We start from the raw sequence: 23,960 nt of genomic DNA, 5'->3' as shown, positions 1-23,960 counted from the left end.
TCACGGTGCTCCTGGTCACTAGTGCTCCCTAAGGGCTTCTTTTATACATGTGAGGGAACTTGGCCGCCATTGCTCCTGGCCCTGCCCAGGTCTCGTCAGCTGCTGTTGCACCAGCTGCGGGCTCCTGGAGGCTCTCTCGGCTCCCCCTGAGGTTCCCCCGGTCCAGGAAACCCCCCTGTGCACTGCGCTAGAGCACTCCGCTGCGGATCGTGCCAGCACCGGAGCTTCTCGCCTTGGCGACTGAGGCAACATGAGTTAGCAGTGAGCCCCAGCAGCCAAGAAGGCCAACAGTGTCCTGGCTGTATGAACAGGAGCATGGGCAGGAGATGAGGGGGAGGGATTCTCCCCTCCATTCAGTGCTCGCTAGACCACACGCACACTACTGCACTGAGTTGGGGGCCTCCTGCCCCCAGTACAGGAAAGACATTGATCAGCTGGAGCAAGTTCAGTGAAGGGGCACCAGTACAGTCAGGTGTGGGGGGGTGTGCAGGGGGCTGAAGAACTTTCCACCTGAGGAAAGGCTGAGGGAACACTGTTCAGTATGGAGATGAGAAGGCTTTGGGAAACCTCGTAGGAGCATTTCAGTACCTATGAGGCAATTAAGAAAATAGAGCCAGGCTCTTCATCATCGTGCATGGTGGGAAGATGAGAGGCAAGGGAGAAAAGTTGAAAGAATGTTCAGGCAGGAGATGAGGACCATGAGGTCCATGAGGTCATAACCGTGAGGTCACTTATGCACTGGAAGAGGTTGCCCTGAGACGTTGTGCAGTCCCAATCCTTGGAGGTTTTCAAGCCTTCTTTCCCCCTAAATATCATCTCCAAACATTGAAGAAAAGACTCTTGCTCATGCAAGAATGAAGCAAAAGCCTAAGGCACCAGCAAAAGCTCTGCCTCCCCTGGGCCCTCTCTTCCCTATGAGAGAGGTCTTCCACCAACCCCACACTTCTTCCACCCTCAGCCTTTGCAGCTGCATGTGCCTGGCCTGCCCACTTGCCTTCACTCCTACTGGAAGCTGGCACCCACCCCACACCTGGAGTCCACCTGGCCATGGAGGCAGGGAGAGGCCAGGTCCACTGTGCCTGGTGCTGGGCACAGCTTTTTCCTGGGAATGTCCCCAAGGAGCTCTCCTCGTGTGTGCCAGCCTGTGGCCTGGCAGGGGTGGAATTGGGACAAGGGCTGCTGGGGCAGGGCTGAAGTAGCTCCGCTGGGAGAGCGTTAGACTGAAGATCTAAAGGTCCCTGGTTCAACCCCGGGCTTCAGCAATGATTTTCTCCCTTTGATGTTTGCAGAACCTATCTGCCTTCTTCCATCCTGCCCCAGCAGGATGCTCTCCCAGAGCAGAGCGTACTGCCCATGGGGGAGGCCACCGCCCCCCAGTCCCAGGGAGAGGCACTCCCTGGTGCTGAGGCCTGAATGGCAGCATCCTCCCTCCAGAGGTCTGTCACGGCGAGACCTCTGATGTGCCAGGGACAGCTGACAAAGCCATGCTGAGGATGGTCCCTTGTGGTGCCTTGGCTCCTGAGTTGTCCAGTCACAAGCTGTCCTGAGCAGAGTTTCTTGGCCCCCTTTGCCCCCCTGCTGCAATGGTTGATGAAACACAGATGTGCTCCTCTCTGGGCATCAGCAGGGAGACACGCAGCACAGGGGGACCCCTCGGGGGCCCCACATGAACATCCCTCTGCATTGGCTCCTTGCTGCTGCAGGGGCACAGGTCGGGACAGAAATGCCAGACGTGGCTCCCCTGGGGTCTAGCATGGAAGGTCACCAGCTCTCACACGGTGACTTCCAAACAGCCCCAGTTCAACCACTGGATGTCATTTTTACTCTCCAAATTTACCTCCCTCTGCATTTCCTGAGCATCACACATGCTTCTGTGTTCTCCATTCTCTCAGCACCAAACCCAGGGCTCACAGCACAAGTGTCTCAGCTGTCCCCAGTTTCCATACCCAAATCTGCTCACCCACCAGACTGGAGTGTCCAGCTCAGCTGCAGCCCTTCACAGCCATCAGTCCCTGCCCAGAGGAAGAAAGACCTGCTCATGAGCTCCAACAAGCTGCTGGGCTCCCCTCTTGCAACCTCTTGCTGCTACAGAACCCTTCTCGCCCATCAGGAGCACAGTGACAACTTTGACCCAGGACATCTCCCTCTGTCTTCAGTCTCAGCCTCTCCCCAGTCACCCAGTCAGGCCAAGGAATGGCACAGACTGGCCTATAGTCCCACAGCAACGTGCATGTTCTAACCCCGTGCAGTTCTGCTGCCTCATAGCCGGCTCCCCAGGCATGCACGTCCAGGGAAGTTTGGCTTTTGTTGTGCCTGAGCGCAAGGGAGAGGAGGGGAGAGGGAGAGACCATCTGAACAAGCAAAGTTACTGTCTTGCCAGCTTTGAGCATGAGCTTGCAAATACTTGGCCACAGGGGTAGTGCCTGCAGGATTGTCATTTCTCCAAAAGAGTCCTTCTAGGTTGTTTTTGAGCAAGAATGGGAGAGTCATTGCCGAGGATGGGCTTTGAGGACCATGTGTGCAAAGCAGAATAGATGAGCAGTCCATCCCCTTAGCTCCACTCAACCACTCCAGAAGTTCATGGTGACTGTGGTCTGGTTTTGATTCCCCAAACCCTCTCTGCCAGGCAGGGCTCAGCAGGGAAAAATCACGCAGGGAAAAATCTATGGCACTGGGCAACACAATTGCCCCAGCTGTACTACCATGGGGACACCGTCCCTGCGTGTGGTCAAACCATCGCCCTTTGAGTTAACAGCTGAACACGCTCAGCCACCCTGCCACAGAGACCCCAGCCAGGGCTGTCCCAGGGCACTGCTTTGCTGTCAGGACAGGCCTCAGTGCTGAAGGAGTGGGAAGGTCCCTGAGCCCAAGCCACATGCGCAGCCCCATGGAGGTGGAAGCCTGCCCTTCACCTCGCCTCCAGGGATGGTGGGGGACAGAGGGGTGCAGGGAGAGGCCCAGTGCCTGGAGGAGGGGGATGTAAGATTTCTGCCCCCGTGTCCCCTCCACCACATGCCCTGGGGTGCCATCAGAGGCTGGGGGCACCTCCCCTCAGGGAGGGCATTTCCCTCACCCTGTTGCACGGCTCCTGCTGTGGAGTTGGGGACAGATGTGGCCCAGAGGGGTGTTGCCCTGGGCGTCAGAGGAGGCTCAGGGTTGTTTTCCTCTCCATCAACCCACCCTGGAGTGGGCCAGAGCATGGGAGAAGTGCCTGAGCAAGAGCCTCCTCCTGCCCCGTTGCCCTGCAGAGACGTTGAAGGGGCTGCGCTCTGCAGTGCAGCACTGTGCCAAAATCAGACCCCAGCGGAGAGGCTGTCCTGACTTCCCCATCTCAGAAGGGTTCAAGTGCTGTTTTCTGCAGAAGGTCCCTGGGCACCCAGGGGACAACAGGACTGTGCTTGTCATAGACACATTATGGGAGGAGAGGGTCTCTCCTGCTGGCGAGTGTCAAGGGGATGTAGCTCAGTGGAAGAGTGCCCGCTTTGCATGAGGGAGGTCCTGGGTTCAATCCCCAGCATCTCCATGGGGTGTTTTTGCCCTGAATCCCCAGCCTCAGGCAGGTGCGGGTTAGAGCTTGGGGCAGTGGTCCTCTCCAGACCCTGTGGGCCTGCCCTGCCCACCCAGGGCTTGGCTGTGAGGTGAGGAGGGCTATGTGCGCAGCCTCTGCTGAGCCCCCTCTTGGAGGAGAAGCAGGCAGCTGTGCTGGACCTGAGATCGGGTCACTGCCCTGCACCACAGACCCACACCCACAGAGTGTGTCTGTGGGAGATCTCAGGCAGGGGACAGAGGTCAGCAGCACACTAGGAATCCTTTCTGGCTGCACTGAGAGATGTGGTGTGAGGGTGCTGGTCCAGCCCAGGTGTCCTTTGGGACCAGAGCCACACTGGCCTGGTGGCTTTCCAGGGGTAAGGGTCTGAGATTGTCCTGTCTCCAGGTGGAGATCCCATACCATGTGGGAAGCACCCCTCTGTGCCAGCAGGTAGGGGTGTCTGAGCTGGACGAGCCTGAGCGGGGCTGTGGGTCTCCCAGCTGGAGGAATGACATTTCTTACGCTGACCCTGTCTCCAGGTCCTTCTCCTTCCACCACAGTGGCTTGAGCAGAGCCTCAGCTCAGGGAACCTGGAGCTGCTGAGGTCAGGCACAGCCTGCTGAGGTGGGACTGGTAGGGCCGGTGCCCAGCTCTTGCTCCTGGGGTGTTTGGTGCCTCTGTCCACCCTGTGCTGATGGCATTGGGGAGGCACAGGCCTGTCCACCGCCATGCACAGGCAGTGAGGGCCAGGAGATGGTGCCTTGGCTGCTCCCTTGGCAATAACACCTGTAACCAAAATGGGGTATGAGACATGGACTTTCACTGCAGGGTGCCCAGCCCCCGGAGCAGTGAGCCCAGCCTCAGAGAAATAAGGTTGCTCTCCCGTGGACTTTAAACAGGCATGCTCTGCCCAGCGTCGGGGCAGCAGTGCTGAGAGTTGGGGTCTCACTGTGACCCCCCCTCAGGTAGGTCCTCGGGAGCTGCAGGAGAAACCACAGATCTGGGGCACAGTGACAATCCTGCTTTGCTGCAGAGAATGGACCCAGCCCGCAGGGCCAGACTGTTCAGGTCCCAAAATGCCATGAAACAGGTACTTTCTGCTCAGGTGTGCTGCCCCCTCAAGCACACACAGGCCTGTGGCTCATCTCCCCAAGGAGGAGGAGGCAAACCTCTGCCAGGTGCCAGAGTAAGGGAGAAATATTACACCTACGGGAGGGCAGAGCTGGCGGCGAGGTGGCACGGGACAGGCACTGGGCTCTTTGCCCTGGTCCCCACTTGGGCACCTTGACTCTGCTGGTCAGTGTCCATGCTGCCCATAGACCCCCACCATCCTGTGTTCAGAAGATAACACTCCCCCCTTCTTCTTTACTTCACTTCACCTTACTTCTCTGAGATGCAGGGCTGGAGCTTGCCCCAGTGGGAGTTTTCCAGGGGATGGAGGCTGTGTTTGCAGTGCCCATGTATGTCACCATCATCGTGGGCGTCTGGCCCTGGGAACGCTGCTCTCCCATGGGGGCTGCCAGCAGGAAGGGTCCAGGGTATGGGGCAAAGGGGTGTGTGAGCCTGGGCTTCCCCCAGAACCCCCCAGCGTCACCCCAGGGGTGGTGGAGCTCCCGGCAGGGAATGGGGCAGTGCTGAAGTGGGAGAGGATGTTGGCGACAGCCGCCTCCTCCCCTCTTCTCCTCTAGGGCCAGATCCTGCTGTTTGCAGCAGTACTGAGCTGCAGGAACTCCCCACAGGGAACCCTGCCTGCCACAGACAGCAAATGCACCTTCCAGCCCACAGCAGAGGAGCCTTTTGGGGAAAAGGCAGAGGGGTGTGGAGACCCACCAGCGGGAGCAGGGAGGGCAGTTTGGGTGCCAGGTCCTGCCCAGGTGTCAAAGCCTTCTCCTCGACTGGCTCCTGCGTAAGAGCCTTCTCTGCGGGGCAGGGGCAGGTGAAAGCCCCGGCCAAGGGAGAGGGACCCTGGCTCAGCTCCCAGCAGCACCTGCTTTAGAGGAGGACACAAAATCTCATCTGCCATGGAAACGTGCCCACATGAGCATCCTCCCAGATGAGCCCTTCTTCAGGCCAGGGGCTGGACCACGGCTTTTGGCTACAGCACACATCTCGTGGGGATCCTTTCTCCATCCCTCTGGCCCTCCAACAGCGCTGAGGGAAAGGTGCCCCAATCTCCCCTGCTCCCCTCCTTCCTGTACCTGCCCACAAGTACTGCCCCGACACAAACCCAAACTGACACCCCTGGCAAGGCAGCAGGAGGGCAGGGGTGGGGACTGGAGGGGAGCAGGAGGAGGGGGTCCCAGGGCTGCCGTGGGGCCTTACAGCCCCTGCTCAGGAAGAAGGCAGCTCTGCGGCTGTGGCAGTAGTGCTCGGGGTCTGCGAGGGCCCAAGGCAGCAGGAGCAATGGAGATGGGTCCTGGCAGAGCATGAGGAGAGGGAATCCCAGCCCCACGTGTCCCTGAACATGGCTCTGCACCCTGTGCTGGGGCAGTGGGGAGCAGAGCTGCCTCCTGACCATTGTGGGAGGTAATCTGTGGGCCTTGATCCCACCTGGGGCTGGCTGGGGTGTTCAGGGCACTGCAGCCACCTTAGCACTCACTTCTGTGAGACAAAAGCCCAGGGCTTCCCCTGTCCTGGCAGCTCTGTCATGGCCTCTGCGCTGTGGGACCAGCGGGGCCCAGGCAGGGGGAAAGAGCAGCTGGAAACCCAAGGGTGAGGAAATGGGTGCTGCCGCTGAGGTGCATCACGGGACCTATCAGAGAGCCATTTGGACTCAAAGTGCCTGTGGCCAGCAGGATGGAAATGTCTCTGTCAGCAGGATTATTCCCCAGGGACCATGGGCTCTCGCAGCCCCACAGCCTGACCCCGACCCTGAGCCCCTTCCCCACCGCCATGTCCTTCTTCTCTGCTCCCCCTGGTGAGCCTCAGGGAGACAGCCTGCCACCTGGGCAGGCAAGCACCAGCTGTGGGTCAAAGCCCTCAGAGACTTTTAATAAGAAGAAATCTGGAGGCACAGCAGAAAGAGGGGAATACAAATAGAGGAAACTCCAGGCGGTTTCTGCTGCCCATGGGTCAAGGGAGACAGTCCCCATGTGCTCACAGCTCTCCCAGCTGCACAGACCTCTCCTCCGTCCCGGCTGCACCCAGCTGCACAGCAGGGATGGGCTCTCCTGGCCTGGGGCTCAGGGACTGTTGTGCACAGAGCTCCACTGTCACAGCCTTTGTGTCCTCACGGGGATGTGCCAGAGACACCTCTTCAGCATCATCATAGCCCATGCTTGCCAGGGACAGGGACAAGGTGTCTCCTTCAGCTCCGGGGACCCCGACACTTGTCCGGGAGCGCAGGCTGGCCCCTGCAGGCAGCAAGGCAGGACATTGCAGTTCACCTCATGGGGTCTGTACATCATCTTCCTCCCAGCTCCTCACCACATTCAGCTCCTTCTCCCACCCCCAGTCCCTCCAAGGAAAACTCCTGGGGCAGGTTCCCCCTTCCCAGGAGGTTGGGGTCTCAGGACAGCAGCAACTCGGGTGCCACCAGGGATGGCACCCAGGAACCAGCAGTGCTAAATTTCCCTCTCACCTCTGGGTGCATCCCTGGGCCCTGCTCCTTCCTCTGGCACCCTGGACATTTCCCACTCGCCCTGCTCAGGGGCAGCGTCCTCCCCAGGGTCAGAAACCTCCCTGGCATCATCATAGCCATCTGCTGGCTCACCTGCGACCAGGACAAGAACATCTGAAAGGAGAGGGGAGCTGGTGACAGTGAGAAGATACGTCCTGCAGAGCAGAGGATGGGAGGAGGCGCAGGGACACAGGGCTGAGACACTGGTGTTGGCAGCGCCACAGGAGACCCCCGTGTCCTCCCCATCTCTGACACTGACACTCAGTGACACCTCTGTCCAACACATGTCTGCAGGGAGACGAAGCCCATCCTGCCTCCGTTACCTGCTGCTGATGCCAGACCATCCTCCTCCTCGCTGAGCCCAGGGGAGGCCTGCAGCTGGCTCAGGGACTCCTCTGAAGAAGAGCCTGGAGAGATGCACAGTGGGTGTTATGGAGCGAGCCCCACTGACCTGGCCCATGGTCACCGCTGCTGGGGAAGGGGGACCCACAGAGCTGGGGCTGCATGGGGAGGAGGGCTGGGAATTTACCCTGCTCCCCTGGCACAAACCCTGTCTCAAAGGTGCTCCCAGAGGTGCCCTAGGACAGCCCCTTCCCTCCCTCCTTGGGTGTCACATGGGGTGCAGGGGCAGAAAGAGAGGGGCTGTCCAGCTGGGACGGTGAAAGGTGGTTGGGAGAAAGCTCCTCTCCTGGGCCCAGGACCTGGATGCTCTCCCCACACACCACATGGCGCCAGTGCTGCAGGCTGGGGGGCTTCAGGGGATCAGCTCTGGGTTGGGGCCAGGGAAAGGGTCCTGCAGATGTGCCTCCAGGGAGGACCCACACCCACCTGAGCGACCAAACCTCGCCTGCTTCTCCCATGCTGGGCTGTAACCGATCTCCTCGTACACGGCCTCGGGGAAGAGCTCCTGAGCTCTCCTGGAGCCTGGGGATAGAGGCAGGGCTGGCAGAGGGACAGGCAGAGAGCCAATGGGACCCCACTGTGTTCCCCCAAACCTCTTCCTTGGGCCAGCCCAGCACTGCTCCGACAGCACAGCCCCACTGCACTGTCCAGGCATGGCTGCCACATCCCCGGTGAGGGCAACATTGCTGTGCAGATCCTCTGGGGCAGCATCACCCTCGCATCATCCCTTCGGAGACAGCGCTCATGCCCCTCTGGCCCCTGGGTCATGCCCCCTTGTCTGACCCTGGAGCAGCTCCCATGTTTCCTCTCCACCTGGAGCTGCCCTCTCTCTGCCCCACGGGTCTATAGCAGGGCCCCTGCCCTTCCGGTGGGTGGGCAGGGCTGGGTAGAGGGACAGGCTGGGAGCCTGACACCATGGAAATGGACCCTCCTGCCCCACGCTCCTCCTAGCATCTCCATTGCCCCAGAGCGCCCTCCACCAATACCCTGAGCACTGCCAGCCTTGGCCATCTCCCCTCTGCTCACATCTCCCCGAGCCCCACTCTCCCCGTTTCTCTCCTTGCCTCTGGCTAGCTCCCCCCACCTCTGGGCTCTCTCCACCCCTTGCTGCTGGTGCCCCACGGCCAGGCGCTCACTGGGGTGGTGTCTGGGACAGGTGGCAGCACACAGTCCCACCCCCTCAGCTCTGCCTGTGCCCCTCACTGACATCCCGCAGCACCCCACAGCCCTTCCAGGAGGTATCTTCCCCTGGCACCATTGTGGCAGGACCCACCTCTGCGCCCAGTCCTGGTGCTTAGCACTTGCCCGGCCAGGAGGGCCAGGAGCAGGCAGAGAAGGGCCCCCAGGATGATGCAGATGATGACGGGCACTGAGACTCTCCCGCTGCCAGTCAGACGGCCTCGAGTGGGATCTGCATGGGCGAGAACATGGAAGGGGCAGCACCAGGCCTGGGAGAGGTGGAGGCAGCATCAGTCCTGACCCCCATCACACAAGGCAGCAAGGGGTGGAGTGCCCCAGGGGAGAGTGATGGGCAAGCTTCTACCCTGCTGAGTAAATTACAACCCTCCCTAACCCCCCGCCACCCTCCCAGTGCCTCCTCCTGGGAGTTTCACACCCCAGCAAGGAGCCCCTTCCATCCAGCTGTGGGTCACAGCCTGGCCCCGGGGATACCCAGCCCCGGGGGGAGGACAAGTTACCTGCTTGGGGTGGGAATGCTGCCGTCCTGGGTGTAGCTGCAGAAGAGGCAAAGGAGAGCTGGGCTGAGAGGGTGGTTGTGCGGGTCCCAGGGAGCCTCCTCCCCAACACACCCTGTGTGTGTGTCTGGAGATGCCCCTGACACATCCCCCCCAAATTGCCCCTCCTGTAGTGCTAGAAAGGGAGGCCGGGACAGGGCCCAGTGCCTCTGCTCTGGGCAGCAGGCAGGAAGGCACAGGCAGCCCAGGGGATAGCCCTGGGGCTGCAGGGCCCCACGTGCAGTGGCCAGAGGACATCCAGTTCCACCGAGGCTGCTCCGCACTTGGCACCAGCCTCCTGCACTCCACAGGATGTTCCTGCTCTCGGGAGGTCAGGGCCCATGCCAGGACCAAGTGGGTGTAAGGCTTTCCCCAGCTCCCTGCCAAGACCCGAGCAAGGGGTCCCAGCCCTGCCACTCACCTGAGCAGTGCACGGCAGCATCTTCCTTATGCCGACAAGCACCGCTGTCCCCAGGCCGGGCCCAGCAGTCCTGCAGAGACAGCTCTGTCCCCCGGCACTCCACCTGCTCCAGCCAGATAGGGCCCATCCCCATCCCAAACGCAGCCTCATGCAGGGCAGACACCGCGGGGCCACAGCCCAGCTGCCTGCATGCCACCTCAGCATCCCGCATGTCCCAGGAATCATCGCACACTGTCCCCCAAGAGCCACGGTGCCAGACCTCTACTCTGCCCGAGCACCTGTCCTTGCCTCCCACCGCACGAATCTTCTCCCTTGCTGGAGAAGGCAAAGACCTCCCATGGCACTGAGACAGCAGGCAGAGCCCTGCCAGACAACAAGGGTACACAGGGGAGCAGCTCCCTACCTGTGCAGCTCGTGGAGTTGGGGCACGGGGCCAACGGGGTCGGGGGCATTTCTGGGCGTCCCCCTGAAGAAGGAAACACTGTGGTGAAGGGGCTGGTTCAGGGGATGGTGCAGAAGAGAGCAGGGCTGAGCTCTGCTTGCCTCTCCCTGTGCCATCTTGGTCACAGCGGCAACCAAACCCTGGTCATTCAGGGGACACACGCAGGACTGTGGGGAGACCCTGACTGCTCAGCCCCAAAAGGTCCCTGGTTCAGAGAGCAGCAGGAGGGTGTCCATGGAGGGGAGGCTCTTCTGAACCCTGTCTGGTCTCTTCTGAGACCTCACCTGGAGGTGCCTCTGCCTCCCGCAGGTGCTGCTGGCAGCCTGGGTGGCAACTGCTGCTGGACGTGGGTGGCTGTGGTCACGTTTGTGCCACCAGCAGCAGAAGGGTCTGACATGGCAAGGAAAAGCCCTTCCAAGCTCTTTCTCTGTGTTTGGCCGTGCCCACCAGGGAGCAGGAGCTGGGGTGACAGTGATGCCCAGGTGGCTCCGAGTTACCATTGCAGGTGATGTGGGTCTCATCTCGCAGGTCTTCACATGACTGCGGGTTCCAGGGAGTGGAGGGACACTGCCAGAAGGAGCTGGTTTTCTCCCCACACTGCACGTTATCCAGCCAGGCAGGGCCAGACACCCTGCCGTAGGGCAGGCGTGTTTCCAGGGATCCTCCATCCCCGCAGCCCAGCTCCTGGCATGCCAGCGACACCGTGTTGAGAGTCATCGAGTTGGAGCAAATGCTCCCCCATGTCCCGTTGTAGAAAACCTGCAGGCGCCCGGAGCAGCCGTCGCTGTTCTCCAGCCTCAGGGCCACGAACTCTGCAAGGAAAGGCACCAAGGGGGAACAGGCTGGTGTGGGGCTGTGGGACCCAGGACACCTCTGCACCCCCCAGGCCCTCACGCGGGCAGGGGCAGGGCCAGCATGTCCCCCTTGCACCCAGGGGCAGAGAGAAGTCCCTGACGGACAGACACCCCTGCCCTTCCTGCTAACCCTCGGGGACTGCTGAGCTCCCCAGGGACCCCCAGTGGGACTGAGGGTGCCCGTGCATAGGTGTCCACAGGACGGGCTCGGGCAGGAGCTCAGAGGCAGTCAGGACAGCCTTGGCCATGCCCGGCTCTCCTTGTGTCCTGGCCTCCCCAGGAACCAGGCTCCCACCACAGGTCCCGGCACACACCTGAGCAGATGACTCCCGCGTCCTCTTTGTGCCCGCAGTCATGCTGCCCCCAGGGCCCGGCAGGGCAGTCCCAGAGAGCAGCTTCGGCCCCAGAGCAGTTCACGCCATCCAGCCAGATCTGCCCGGAGCCTTCCCCAAACCGAGCAGAGCCAGCCGCCTCCACCGCCGTTCCACAGCCCAGCTGGTGGCAAACGACGGCGGCATCAGACAGGTCCCAGCCATCATCACACACAGTCCCCCAGGTGCCCTGGTAGTAGAGCTCCACTCTCCCAGCACAGCGCCCAGTCCCATTCACCAGTCGGACCCACCGGCTCCCTGTAGTGGGTAGAAAGCCCAATTGCTGTCAGGGCCTGGCTGCCCACCCACCCCGTCACCTGGGGGGCCCATGCAGTGCTGCTCACCCCAGCAAATGACTCCCACGTCTTCCGCAACCCCTGCTGCCGGTGCACTCTCAGGCAGGGAGGTGTTGCAGAGGGCCAGGTTGGCCTCGTGCCCTGCGCACCGGACCCCTCGCAGCCCCACGGGGCCCGTCCCTCGCTCAGGCTTTGGGGGGTTGTAGGCTGTCCCTGCCTCTCCGCACCGCAGCTGCCGGCACACCACACTGGCCTCCTGCATGTCCCACTCATCATCCAGAACTCTGCCCCACATCCCATGCTGGAAGATCTCCACTCGTCCGTCGCACCGGCTCCCTCCGCCCACCAGCCGCAGGGATGCAAAGCCACCTGAGCCTGGGAACAACAGAGATACCACAGCCATCGGCGGCACTGGGGAGCAGGGCATCCTTCAGGGAGCAGGGCAAGGGGGGATTTTCTGACCAAACAGGACATGATTGAGCCTTTTGCTGACGAGAAGTGAGGGCAAAGCCCGGGTCCTCTCTGCAGCTCACACCCAGGTCTGCTGCTGCTGGGAGTACCCAGGCAGCTCCTGCCTGCCTCGTGGGATGAGGCTCTGCAGGGCTCTCTGCGGGGATGCGATATGGTTGTCTGCAGCCAGAGGGATGGAGCAGAGCCCTGCAGCCCTGTCCTGGGCTCATCCCACAGTACGAGAACAGAGGAGCCCAGGCCTGGTGGTGGCGCTGGGGCTAAGGCACTGCCCTGGGGGTAGATGCTTGCCTCCGTTCAGTGCTCAGCTCTCCCAAAGCAGAGCGGTCAGTCTGAGCAGGCAAAGCCCTCCAGATGGCTCCTGGGTATGCCAGGGTTTCTCCAGGGAGAACTTCAGCCTGGTACTGCCATGGGACCCCTGCTTTGGGTGGCCGTGTCACACACAAAGGGCAGATGGAGTTAATGCAGCATTTTTCCGGCACTCACCTGAGCAAATGACAGCAGCAGTGTTCCCGTGGGAGCATGGCGGGGCCCCCAGGGTGATCACTGGGCACTGTGCCAGGTGGGCTTCAGTGCCGTCACAGTGGAAGGAGTCTCTCCAGACAGGGCCAGTCTCTCTCCCAAAATGCTCTCCTCCAGGAATGGCCTCAGCAAACCCACAGTTGAGTTGATGACAGAGAACGTGGGCATCCGAGAGATCCCAGCGGGAGGCACAGAGGGTCCCCCAGGTCCCCAGCACCTGGACCTCCACCTTCCCTGCACATGCTGTGCTGCCGTTCACCAGCCTGAACCCTGTGTACTCTGGGGACAGAGGAGGAGGAGAGAGGGTGGATTGGTGCTCTTGTACCCTCAGGAGCTGGGGGAGAGGCCAGAGGGACAGCATGCCTTTCTTCTCCTTCTCAACTATTTTCATGCTGCAGACAATGCCATCATCCCTCCTGTCCCCACACCCAGCCTAGCACATTCCTTGCTCTGTTCCCCGACCCCTGGCACAGCCCCCGTCTCCCTGAGTCCTTACGTGTGCAGGTGAGAACAGCGCTGTTCGCGTGGGTGCAGGGCTGCTCCCTGGAGGACCCCCTGGGGCAGGAGATGAGGAGGGATTCATTCCCCACACACTGCAGCTCTCCATCCCACACGGCACTGACCCCTTCTCCAAATTGAGCTGCCTCAGCGACAGGCAGGGCTCTGCCGCACTGCAACTCCCTGCAGACCACATCAGCAGCTTTGGCACCAAAGTGTGAAGCACAGACAGTTTTCCACTGGTCCCCGTCATGGATCTCCACACGTCCTGAGCAGCGGCTCTTCCCTTCCACCAGACGGAAAAATCCTGGGAAAAAACCAAAACACCTGGCAGTTCCCAGAGCCCTCTGGCAGTTAGATGCCCACATCCTGCATCACCTCCAAGCAAGCTGTGACCAAACTGCCCATTGCACATCCCAGAGGAATCTGTTGGGGGAGTGTTGGTGACACAAACACATCCAGGCCCCCCTGCACCCCTTCTCTACACCATCACAGCACTCGAGGGTATGTGTCTGTCGCAGACTCACAGCCACAGGTACTGCTCAGACAAACTGCTCCCACACAAAGTCCCCTGTGCTGCCCGGCATGGTTCCCCCAGCACCGCAGTGGTGGGAGCAGTTCAGGTCCAGGAGAAGTGACCCAGATGATACTGACTGCTGCGGCCTGCTCAGCCCCTGCAGAGCTTCGGGCCAGGCAGGACCATCACCCTGAGGCAACCAGAAGCGCACCCTGATCCCTGGGCTGTCCCTGGAGGATTGGGAGGTTCCTTTTAGGTGGGAGATGTCACAGAGCACAGAAATGGTGCAGCTGTTATCATGGCTGGTGCCTGTCCAGACCCCTCTGATGCTTGCCTGAGGGGGGATCTTCTGTCAGGGACACATCACTCTGCCCAGAGATGCACACAACCCAGATCAACGGCCGGACAGAGGGACCGGAGACTCTCATGCCCCCTGGGCCCATGCCAGCTCTCAGGGAACAGCAGGCACCGATGAGGATCAGGAAGCGCTGCCAAAGTCCCCGTGTCACGGGGCAGTGTGGGGAGCCGTGGGCAGGTAGAAGAGATTGGACAGTGGGTCAGCGCTGCCTGCACAGGGTCATGTCCCTGCAGGGCTGTCACAGCCCCAGGGATTTCCCAGTGCCAGCCTGTGACTGTGGTGATGCGGGAGGGAGCAGCCACAGCCAAGCAGCCACCAAGCCCTGAGGCCTCGCAGTGCTGGACCACACAGCCGAGCCCTGGGGACAGGCAGCGAAGGGCTTTGTGGCCACCCTGCTCCTTTGTCCAGGGCCCAGCACTCATCCTCTCTGAAAAGTCCCTTCAATTCAGTCGAGGTACTCATGTCTGTGAAGGGGAATAACCCAGCGTGACCAGCCATCTCATGCCAGTCCTCCAAGACCTGGGGTGCCAAGCAAGTCCCACCAGGCGTTTCCAGCAAGGGGACCCTCAGCAATGCTGGCTGGGAACTGGCAGAATGGGTGGAGGTTGATGAAGCCCAATGGACACCCTGGGTCAGGGATGGAGGATTCATCTGCAGCCCAGGACACCGACTGAGGCGGGGCTGAGACAGCGTGGCAGAGTTAGTTCACCTCGGGGGTAGGCTCCCCCTGGCCTTTCCCTGGGAATCAGTTATATCAGCAATGACAGTCCCAGCTTGGCAGTGTGCTTGGCCACACTGGACCCAGCTCCAGCATGTGCTTGTTGCTCCCTGAGGGCACACCCAGGTCCCTTCCCCCATCCCAGCCCCAAAGCTAGGCAAAAGACTGACCCCTTACCTGAACATGTCACTCCAGCATCCGCACCATGATCACAGTCATGTTCACCCCATCCTGCGTGTTTGCAGTCAGACAGGGCAGACTCGGTGCCATTACAGCCAACATCATCCATCCAAATGGGGCCAGATCCTGGCCCAAAGTGTCCGTACTGAGGAGCTCCAACAGCAGACCCACAGTCCAGCTGCTTACAAACCACTGCGGCATCGTCCATGCCCCAGTAGTCATCACACACGGTCCCCCACTGGCCCCTGTGTTTCACCTCCACTCTCCCAGCACAGCGTTTGCCACCATCCGCCAGCCTCACCTCCGCAGCACCTTCGAACATCAACATGAGGCGGGTCAGGATAGCGCCAAGCCCCAGCACTGCAGGTCTGGGGGAAACCCCTTCCTGGGTCGAGTCAGAGGTAATGGGGTGGGAGCCCACTCCCCTCCAGGCTGTCCCCAGTGCAGTGTGGCGATCCCTTCTGGGCATCACATGCCATCCCACTGCACAAGGCACCTCTTTCTACCCAAATGGCCACATGCCCCCCACCCATACCTGCCCAGCCCTGCACTGGGCACCCGTTCCTCCCCAGCCCAGCACCCCCTCAACAGCCCTGTGTACCCAGGCCTGCAGCTTCCTGTGCAAACCACCTGCCCCACCACCATCCAAACCCACCCCATGGCTTTTTGAGTTCCCAGGGAGCACCGAGACAAATCCGAGGATTCCCCAGCCCATGTCCTCTCCTCGCCCTTGGCGTCAGTCTCTCTGTGGGGTACACACTGCCCTCATGGGGTCAGGGCTCCCCTGGAACAAGGGGGCAGTGAGCAGCACACAAACCCTCCAGGCTACCCCAGAGGTTGGCAGTGCTCTGGGGATCTCTGGGGGCTGCCATCACCAGCTAGGCCACCACTGGCTCCAGAGGCACAGTGCTGGGCAACAGGGGGTACCCCACGAGAGGGTGTCTGTGAATGCAACCAGCCACAGGCTGACCTAAGCACTGGAGCCCTGGAAAAGGAGATACTCTCTCCCACCCACATGGGCACAGGGAAAGGCACAGCGTCCATGGACTTGAGCCCCTTCTGCCCCTCGTCTCAGTAGCACCTGCAAAGAAACCCCATTCCCAGGCGGATCCTGATGACCACCCTGGTAGCCCCTGGCCCTGGGCTGTGGGACAAGGCAGTCAGCACTTACCCGTGCACAGCTGTACCCAGAGCAGCAGCCACAGCATCTGAGGGGACAGGACTCCCTCTCGGCCCATCCTGAGCCTCCTGCCCTGCCAGCACATCCCTGCTGCGCCACACTCCCTGCCAGAGTTCCTCGCGACTCATGGGGACAATGACGACGAGAGGGCAATATATCTCTGCAGATGCCAGCCCAGCTACAGGAGGAGCCAATCAAAGCGGCAGCACCTTTTTAGACATTATCGGGAGCTATCTCCCCTCCGACACAGCCCAGCCCTCCAATGAACTGCTCCAGCGCCATTCGTGACCATATATGAGGGATGGCTCCACTGCAGGTGTCACGTCACTGTGGTGGTAGTGCGTCACAGGACAGGGCCAGCCGTAGTGGGGGAAAATGGATTTTTCACGCCTTGAACCCTGCTGTGTGGACCAGGAGCACTGAGCATCTCCTGTACCGGGCACATCCAACATCCCAAGGTGCGAGTGTCCAGCCATCCCCATGCCATGGGAACCACAGGGCTGGGACTGCACCAGGAGCTGTGTCAGGAAGGGAAGGAAACAGCCCCTGCCCCTGCTTCAGATCCTGCTGTGCTAGGAGCAGCAGCTGGGAAAGGGCCTTAGCTCAGGCCAGAGCCCCATCCCAGGAGTACTGGCTTGCTCTGGAGAGCCCCATGGAAGGTTGCTTCAAATGAGCTGGAGCTGGGACATGTCCCTGCCCTGGCAGCAGACACGCAGCCCAGAGGCTCAGATGTATCCCTGCCTCTTGGCATGTCACTGAGGGGCCGTTATTCCCCACGGGTGGCTCGGGAGCTGCAGCCTGCAGGTGCACAAACCACAGCCCACGTGGTCTTGCAGTGCGCCCTGCACTCCCCCCACAGCGCCCGGGCAGGAAGCCTGTGGTTTCCTCCTGGCACCGTGCCCAGGCACATCCCTGCGGTGCCCCTGAGCCACCCCCACCCCGACTGCTCCAGCCAGGGCTGCAGGGGCTGCTCCTTCAGCCTCACAGACATGGGGCCGGGCAGCTCCCATCCTCTGTCGTGCCCTTCTGACAGCACACGGCTGCTCTGCACCAAGCCCCACAGCCATGGGGTGTCATCTTGTGACATGACCTCACACCCTCCTATGGCCACTGCTGTGTACTCATGGGTTATACTGACGGTGACCTCACACCCCTCCTACTGCCATCGCTGCGTGCTCATGAGTTACACTGTCACACGTGTGTGTGCAGTGTATGGACTGCTGCTGCTAACAGTGGTTCTTCCAAAACCCCATGTTTGGTTTTGGTCTAAATATTGACTTGGTGACATCAGAAGCACCTACACAAGCTATGTGCCAGCTTCTGCCCTATCAGCTACTCAGGCACCAGCGACATGACAAGCTCATACACAGCTATGTGCATGCTCCTGGCCTATCTGCTACTCAGCCAGAGGTGATGTCATAGCATCTACTGCTGATATTGGCCTGCTCCTGCCCTATCAGCTACTCAGGCAGCAGTGACATTAGAAGCACCTACACATGCCATGGGCCTACTCCAGGCCTGTGAGCTACTCAGGCATGAGTGACCTCAGAAGCACAAACACAAGCCATGGGCCTGCTCCTGCCTATCAGCTACTCAGGCACTAATGACCTCAAAACAACCTACACATACCTGTTGTGCTTTAACCCTAGCCAGTACCTAAGTCCCACACAGTCGCTCGCTCACTATTTCACTAAATAGAAAGTTAATTCTATCCCACCTAAAACCAGTACAGTGTCAGATGCCTGCTCCTGCCCTATCAGCTACTCAGGCACCAGTGACCTCACAGGAACCTGTACACCCATTTGCCATGTCCTTGCTGTTGAGGTACTCTGCCTCCGGTGACCTCACGAGCACCTATAAGGGCCATACTCCTAGTCCTGCTCTATCAGCTATTCAGTCAAGAGTGACATCACAAGTACATAGTATATGCCCAAGCCATGTGTCTCCCTCTTGCCTATCAGCTACTCAGGCACCAGTGACCTGACCACCACATATCCACCTAGCTGCTATCTGCTCGCCTATGAGATATCAAGGCACAAGTGACCTCACAAGCTCCAACACAAGCCATGTGCATGCTCTTGGCCTATCTGCTACTCAGGTATCAGGAATCTCACAACACTTCCACAGGCCATGTGCCAGCTCCCAGCCTATGATCTCCTCAGGCACCAGTGACCTCACAAGCACATACCAACCTATTTGCTTTGTGCTCGTGTGGTGGGGTGACCCCATGTGGCAGCCCCCACCCAGTCACTTGCTCACTCCCCACCTGCGGGATGGGGGAGGGAACTGGAAGGGCAAAAGCCAGGAAAAAAGTCTCATGGGTCAAGATAAAGACAGTTTAATAAGTGGAGAAGTAATCACTCACAGCAGGAGATTGATGCCAAGCCAGTCTCTCAGCAAAGAACACACACCCCCTCCCCAGTTTTACTGCTGACCATGACGTCATACAGTGTGTAATATCCCTTTGGTCAGTTGGAGTCAGCTGTCCTGGCTTTGTCCCCTCCCAGCCTTCTCGCTGTGGGAGCCGAGTGAGAAAGAGAGAAGTCCTTGACGCTGTGCAAGCACTGCTCAGCACTGCTCTTCTCAGGTTGTGGAGATGGGTTCTTGATGAGCTGGTGGCTCTCCTGTGATGGGCCTGGGAGCAGCTGGGGCAGGGTATTAACTGAGTTACTCCTCCTGCCATTGTCAGTGCCTTCTTTGTGTGTGCAGATGAGCTTCTTATCGCTTAACCTAACACAATCCAACAAGAACATAAATCTCCTGAGGCATCTGTATTTGGAGGTTACATACATATGCATTGGTACTGCTTAACATATGAGAGCAGACCATTGGAATTGCTGTCCAGAAATGCACCAGGATTAGGGGAAAAGCTGCATTGTTGCGTGGGCAATGGCTTTGTTTAGGGCCAGTATCACAGTCTTGTTTCTAAGACTGTAGATGAACGGATTTAAGAACGGGTACAGGACAGTGTTCAGCAAAGCTACAACTCTGTTTGTCTCCAAGGAAACATCTTCTGAAGGACACACATAGAGAGCAATGCAGCTCCCATATGCAATGGCCAAGGTGATGAGATGGGAAGAACAGGTAGTAAAAGCTTTTTTCCTCTCAGAGGCTGCTGGAAGGTGTAGAATACAGAAAAGGATGCCCATGTAAAATACCAGAGTTAAACATAAGGAACCCAGTATGACCAATGATGATAAAACAGAGTCTATTTTCCAAAGCAGGCTGGTGTCAGAGCAGGACAATTTGAATAAGGGCGAGTTGTCACAAAAAAAAATGGTGGATCTTGTTCGAGCCACAGAAAGTCAGCTTGTAGAGGAGGACCAGATGGTAACTCGAAAGCGTGATGCCTATGACCCAAGTGGCAACAACCAGGTGGATGCAGAGCTGAGGCTTCATGATGGCAGCATAATGCAAAGGCTGGCAGATGGCAACATAGCGGTCAAAGGACATGACAACAAGTAGAACAAACTCTGTACAGCCCAGGGCAAAATAGAAATAGGATTGGGCAAAGCAGCTGCTTAGTGAGATTGTTCTCCTACCGGAACTCAGGATCACAAACAATTTGATGTTTGTGGAGGATGTAAACCAGATTTCCAGGAACGACAGATTGCTGATGAAAAAGTACATGGGGGTTTGCAGGCGGTGATCCACACACACGAGGAAGATGATGGTTGCATTCCCCATCACTGTTGTCAGGTATATGAGCAGAAGGACCAGAGAGAGAAAGAGCTGTAGGCTTTGATCAAGCCCCGAGAAACCCTCTAGGATGAACTCAGTAACTGCAGATTCATTTTCTGCTCCCATGCTGAATTTCAGTTCATCCTGCCGAGACAGGAACATGGCAAAAAGCAAGTGTGATAATTTCACAGTCTGGATGAAAAGTTTGGTCCTTCCTTTTCTGCTTCTTTCCTTTCCCGCAATCTTCCTATATAACACACAGAGAGAGAGTCCTTCAAGCATTGCTCACACCCTGATTTTTATGTTGTACATTTCAGTTAGAGTCCTCAGAGCATTTCCTGTCTTCTTTCTACCTTTTTCAAACACTCACAAAGGATTCTTTCTCCAGGACAGAAGATTTTAAAGAGGCTGTTAGCTATTTCACCCCATTCCTGGAAATTCCAAATTCACTCAGACCTATTGCAAACATCTCTCACACCTATGTGCCAAACTCATCTCTTCTATTGCACAAATGCTAAACCATCAAATCAAATCAATTCAAATCAAACCAAACATGTATGTTGAAAGCTATTCTTTCTACTTTTCAGTACTTGCCTTTTTGGAGTAGGAATCCCTGAGAATCTGTTGATTTCAAAAGAAGTAATGTCAAGTATCTCTTCTGTAATGCCCTGCTTTCTTCCACAGCTTCTTGCTCTCTGTTTCTTCAGCAAAGGGGGAGGGGGTAGAAGAGGGACCAAGTATAACTTGCCTTCTTTAGTACTTGAAATAATGACTGAAATTTATTACGGTTCCACACAGTCTCATCTGACATCCGTCTGCACTGAAATGCCATTGTTTCGAAACAGCTGCTCATTGCTATGACTATCAAATGTCCTGACCTAAAGGCAGAGCAAGAGAAGAGTGTCTAGAAGAGATTTGTAACCTTTCTTTTGCATGCCAGTTATAGGTTGGGAGGACCCAGCCTCTAGCGTTTTCTCTTGTCTCCACTGACTGCAGAGGGAGCCTTGGGAAAACAAGTTCTCACAGGCACCTGCAGCGAAGTAGATGAAACTCACTATTCAAGTCTCAAATCTCTGATTTATTATTTTTTTTTAACATCAAAATACTTATCTAACAGAAGGAAGCACAAGAAGAATCTATGCAATAAAGACTGATGTTTTTCCCTTCATCTTTACATTTGTTTGTAGACCTAGAAAGGAGCAGAGCAGATGGCTCCAGACCCAGGATGATTCAAAATGCAAGGGGAGGAGAGGGAGGGGAGGAGAGGGAGGGGAGGAGAGGGAGGGTTTGAAGGAGTGAAACAAAGCTTCTCCACAGACTGTGTTGTCCCCTCAGGCTCTGTCCCAGGGCACAATGCGTAGCACTTACACAAGGAGTCAAATGGGAAGTTCCGTATAGGCAGTGCTCCATGTTTGCATTGACATTTTAGCTTGGGGCTCAGGCTAGTCTTAGATCCCAAATGCCCGGCTTGTTCTTTGCCTCTAGTCTGGCATAGGGGAATCTCTGCACTGGGTTCGTCCGGAAAACTTTCTGAGACTAAGCCGCTGGCTGTGTTTGAGCAAAAGCTCAAGCTCAGTCACCTACAGCAGTAGGAGCACAGTGAATCAGTGAATCAGAGGTGGCAGTCCAGTTTCCATTGTCTGGGTCAGTTCAAACACTCAAAGGGTTGTGTCTTCTGACTCTGTTGGCTGACACCTACGTTATCTAAAACTATTCTTCTCCTGAATGCACTTCCTTAGAGGAACCTGCACATTTGCAGACAGCTTACAACAAAGCAGCTTCTCTTCAGGCTTCACAAGGTCAAACATGCCGCTAGCATTTGCGATAGTGAGTGAAGAAATATAGGATATGCAGGTGAAGGATATGCAGGTGAAGAAGGCCTTATTGTGGCTTTGCACAGAGGTTATCCTCAGGATGATGCATATAATGCAGGCATAAAGCACAGAAGACAGTGTGAAGGAGCTCAGCAACACAGCAGAGGAGAGAGCAATGCTCATGTTTCATAGGAGCTGGTGCCCATGCTGGCTGCTCTCAGCAAAGGGATGATGCTGCAGAAGAAGCAGTCTCTACATTGGGCACAGAGGGTCTAATGGCATAGAAGACGGTGGGGCTGAGCATGGATAGAGATGCCATTCCCCAGCAGCTAAAGATGAGCATGGAGCACAACCAGGAGTTCGTAAGGACAGAGTAGTGTGAGGGGTTGCAAATGGCCATGCAGCAATCGAAACACATCACAACACATAGGTTGTAGAGATATAAACTATGCCAATACAAATTGAGAAGATCCTCTGAGCAATGTTTCTCCACTCAAACCATTGGTAGGTGTCATGCGTTAACCCTGGCCAGCAACTAAGCACCACACGGCCGCTCGCTCACTCCCCCACTCTGGGATGAGAGGAGAATCGGAAGGGTAAAAGTGAGAAAGAAGTTTATGCGTTGAGATAAAAACAGTTTAATAATTGAAAAGAAATTTTAAAAAGAATTCTAAGGAAAAGAGGAAAATACAACAAAGAGAGAAGAAAATAAAACCCAAGAAAAACAAGTGATGCAAATGAAAACAATTGCTCGCTACCAGCTGACAGATGCCCAGCTAGTCCCCCAGCAGCAGCACCCCACCAACCTCCCCCCTAGTTTTTATTGCTGAGCATGACATCATATGGTATGGAATATCCCTTTGAGCAATTGGGCCAGCTGTCCCAGCTGCGTCCCCTCCCAACTTCTTGTGCACCTCCAGCCTACTCGCTGGTGGGCAGTGTGAGAAGCAGAAAAGGCCTTGACTCTGTGTAAGCACTGCTCAGCAATAACTAAAACATCCTTGTGTTATCAACACTGTTCCCAGCACAAATCCAAAACATAGCCCTGTACAAGCTCCTATGAAGAATTTTAACTCTATCCCAGCCAAAACCAGTACAGATGCCCATCTACAAGAAAAGCCAGAAGGAGGATCCGGGGAACTACAGGTCTGTCAGGCTGACCTCGATGCCAGGGAAGGTTATGGAGCAGATCATCTTGAGTGCCATCACACGACACGTACAGGACAACCAGGCGATCAGGCCCAGTCAGCATGGCTTTATGAAAGGCAGGTCCTTGCTTGACTAACCTGATCTCCTTCTTTGACAAGGTGACCCGCTTAGTGGCAGAGGGAAAGGCTGTGGATGTTGTTTACCTGGACTTTAGTAAAGCCTTTGACACTGTTTCCCACAGCATTCTCCTGAAGAAACTGGCTGCTCATGGCTTGGACGGGTGCACTCTTCACTGGGTAAAAAACTGGCTGGCTGGCCGGGCTCAAAGAGTTGTGGTGAATGGAGTTCAATCCAGTGTTGGCAGCCGGTCACAAGGGTTGTTCCCCAGGGCTCAGTATTGAGTCCAGTCATGTTTAATAACTTTGTCAATGATCTGGACGAGGGGATCGAGTGCACCCTCAGTAAGTTTGCAGATGACAGCAAGCTGGGCGGGAGTGTTGATCTGCTTGAGGTTAGAAAGGCTCTACAGAGGGATGCATTGATGGGCTGAGGCCAACTGTATGAGATTCAACCAGGCTAAAGTGCTAGGTCCTCCATGTGGGTCACAACAACCCCATGCAATGCTACAGGCTTGGGGAAGAGTGGCTGGAAAGCTGCCTGGTGGAAAAAGGACCTGGGGCTGTTGGTTGACAGCCAGCTGAAGATGAGCCAGCAGTGTGCCCAGGTGGCCAAGAAGGCCAATAGCATTCCTGGCTTGTACCAGAAATAGTGTGGCCAGCAGGACTGGGGAAGTGACTGTCCCCCTGTACTCGGCACTGGTGAGGCCGCATCTCGAATACAGTGTTCATTTTTGGGCCTCTCACTGCAAGAAAGACATTGAGGTGCCGGAGTGTGTCCAAAGAAGAGCGATGAAGCTGCTGGAGGGTCTAGAGCACAAGTCTTATGAGGAGCGGCTGAGGGAACTAGTTAAGATCGAGTTAAGATCTGACCCACACTTCGACTCCAGATGAACTTTTCTTTCTGCCAAAACCAAGAGCATTTTTCCTTTCACACTTGGGTTCTGATAGTGACTCCCAGACACCTTGGCCACCTTCTTCCTCTACAACACGGCTTGCTTCCAGAGACTGCTCCCCTGACTGAAGGGAGCTGAGGGTCCTCACTGGTGCCCACCCAATGCCGGTGGCAGCTGCAGAAGTGTATCCTGATCA

At 57.3% G+C, this 23,960-nt stretch overlaps 2 protein-coding genes and 1 non-coding gene across 3 annotated transcripts; 1 reads left to right on the top strand and 2 right to left on the bottom strand.

Annotated features, from left to right (window-relative positions):
• Window positions 1–3,451: 3,451 nt before the first annotated feature.
• On the top strand, window positions 3,452–3,523 carry TRNAA-UGC (transfer RNA alanine (anticodon UGC)). Its single transcript has one exon. It is a non-coding gene; the product is annotated as a tRNA-Ala (tRNA).
• Window positions 3,524–6,625: 3,102 nt separating this feature from the next.
• On the bottom strand, window positions 6,626–15,129 carry LOC127025939 (antigen WC1.1-like). Its single transcript, XM_050911094.1, has 9 exons — window positions 15,075–15,129; window positions 12,622–12,936; window positions 11,837–12,036; window positions 11,315–11,654; window positions 10,644–10,958; window positions 8,824–8,961; window positions 7,977–8,072; window positions 7,110–7,241; window positions 6,626–6,882 (listed from the first exon to the last, which is right to left on the bottom strand). Exons 1-9 carry the CDS (start codon window positions 15,127–15,129, stop codon window positions 6,626–6,628), a joined length of 1,848 nt encoding a protein of 615 aa, XP_050767051.1.
• A 3,837-nt stretch (window positions 15,130–18,966) lies between these two features.
• On the bottom strand, window positions 18,967–19,915 carry LOC127026031 (olfactory receptor 49-like). Its single transcript, XM_050911146.1, is given in 2 exon segments — window positions 18,967–19,383; window positions 19,385–19,915. Coding segments are annotated over 2 exon segments (948 nt in total).
• Window positions 19,916–23,960: the final 4,045 nt, after the last annotated feature.

Source organism: Gymnogyps californianus, chromosome 26 (assembly GCF_018139145.2).
Source record: "Gymnogyps californianus isolate 813 chromosome 26, ASM1813914v2, whole genome shotgun sequence".
Classification (NCBI taxonomy): Eukaryota; Metazoa; Chordata; class Aves; order Accipitriformes; family Cathartidae; genus Gymnogyps; species Gymnogyps californianus.
The sequence above is the reverse complement of the archived record's forward strand: the minus strand, read 5'-3'. Positions and strand labels throughout refer to the sequence as shown.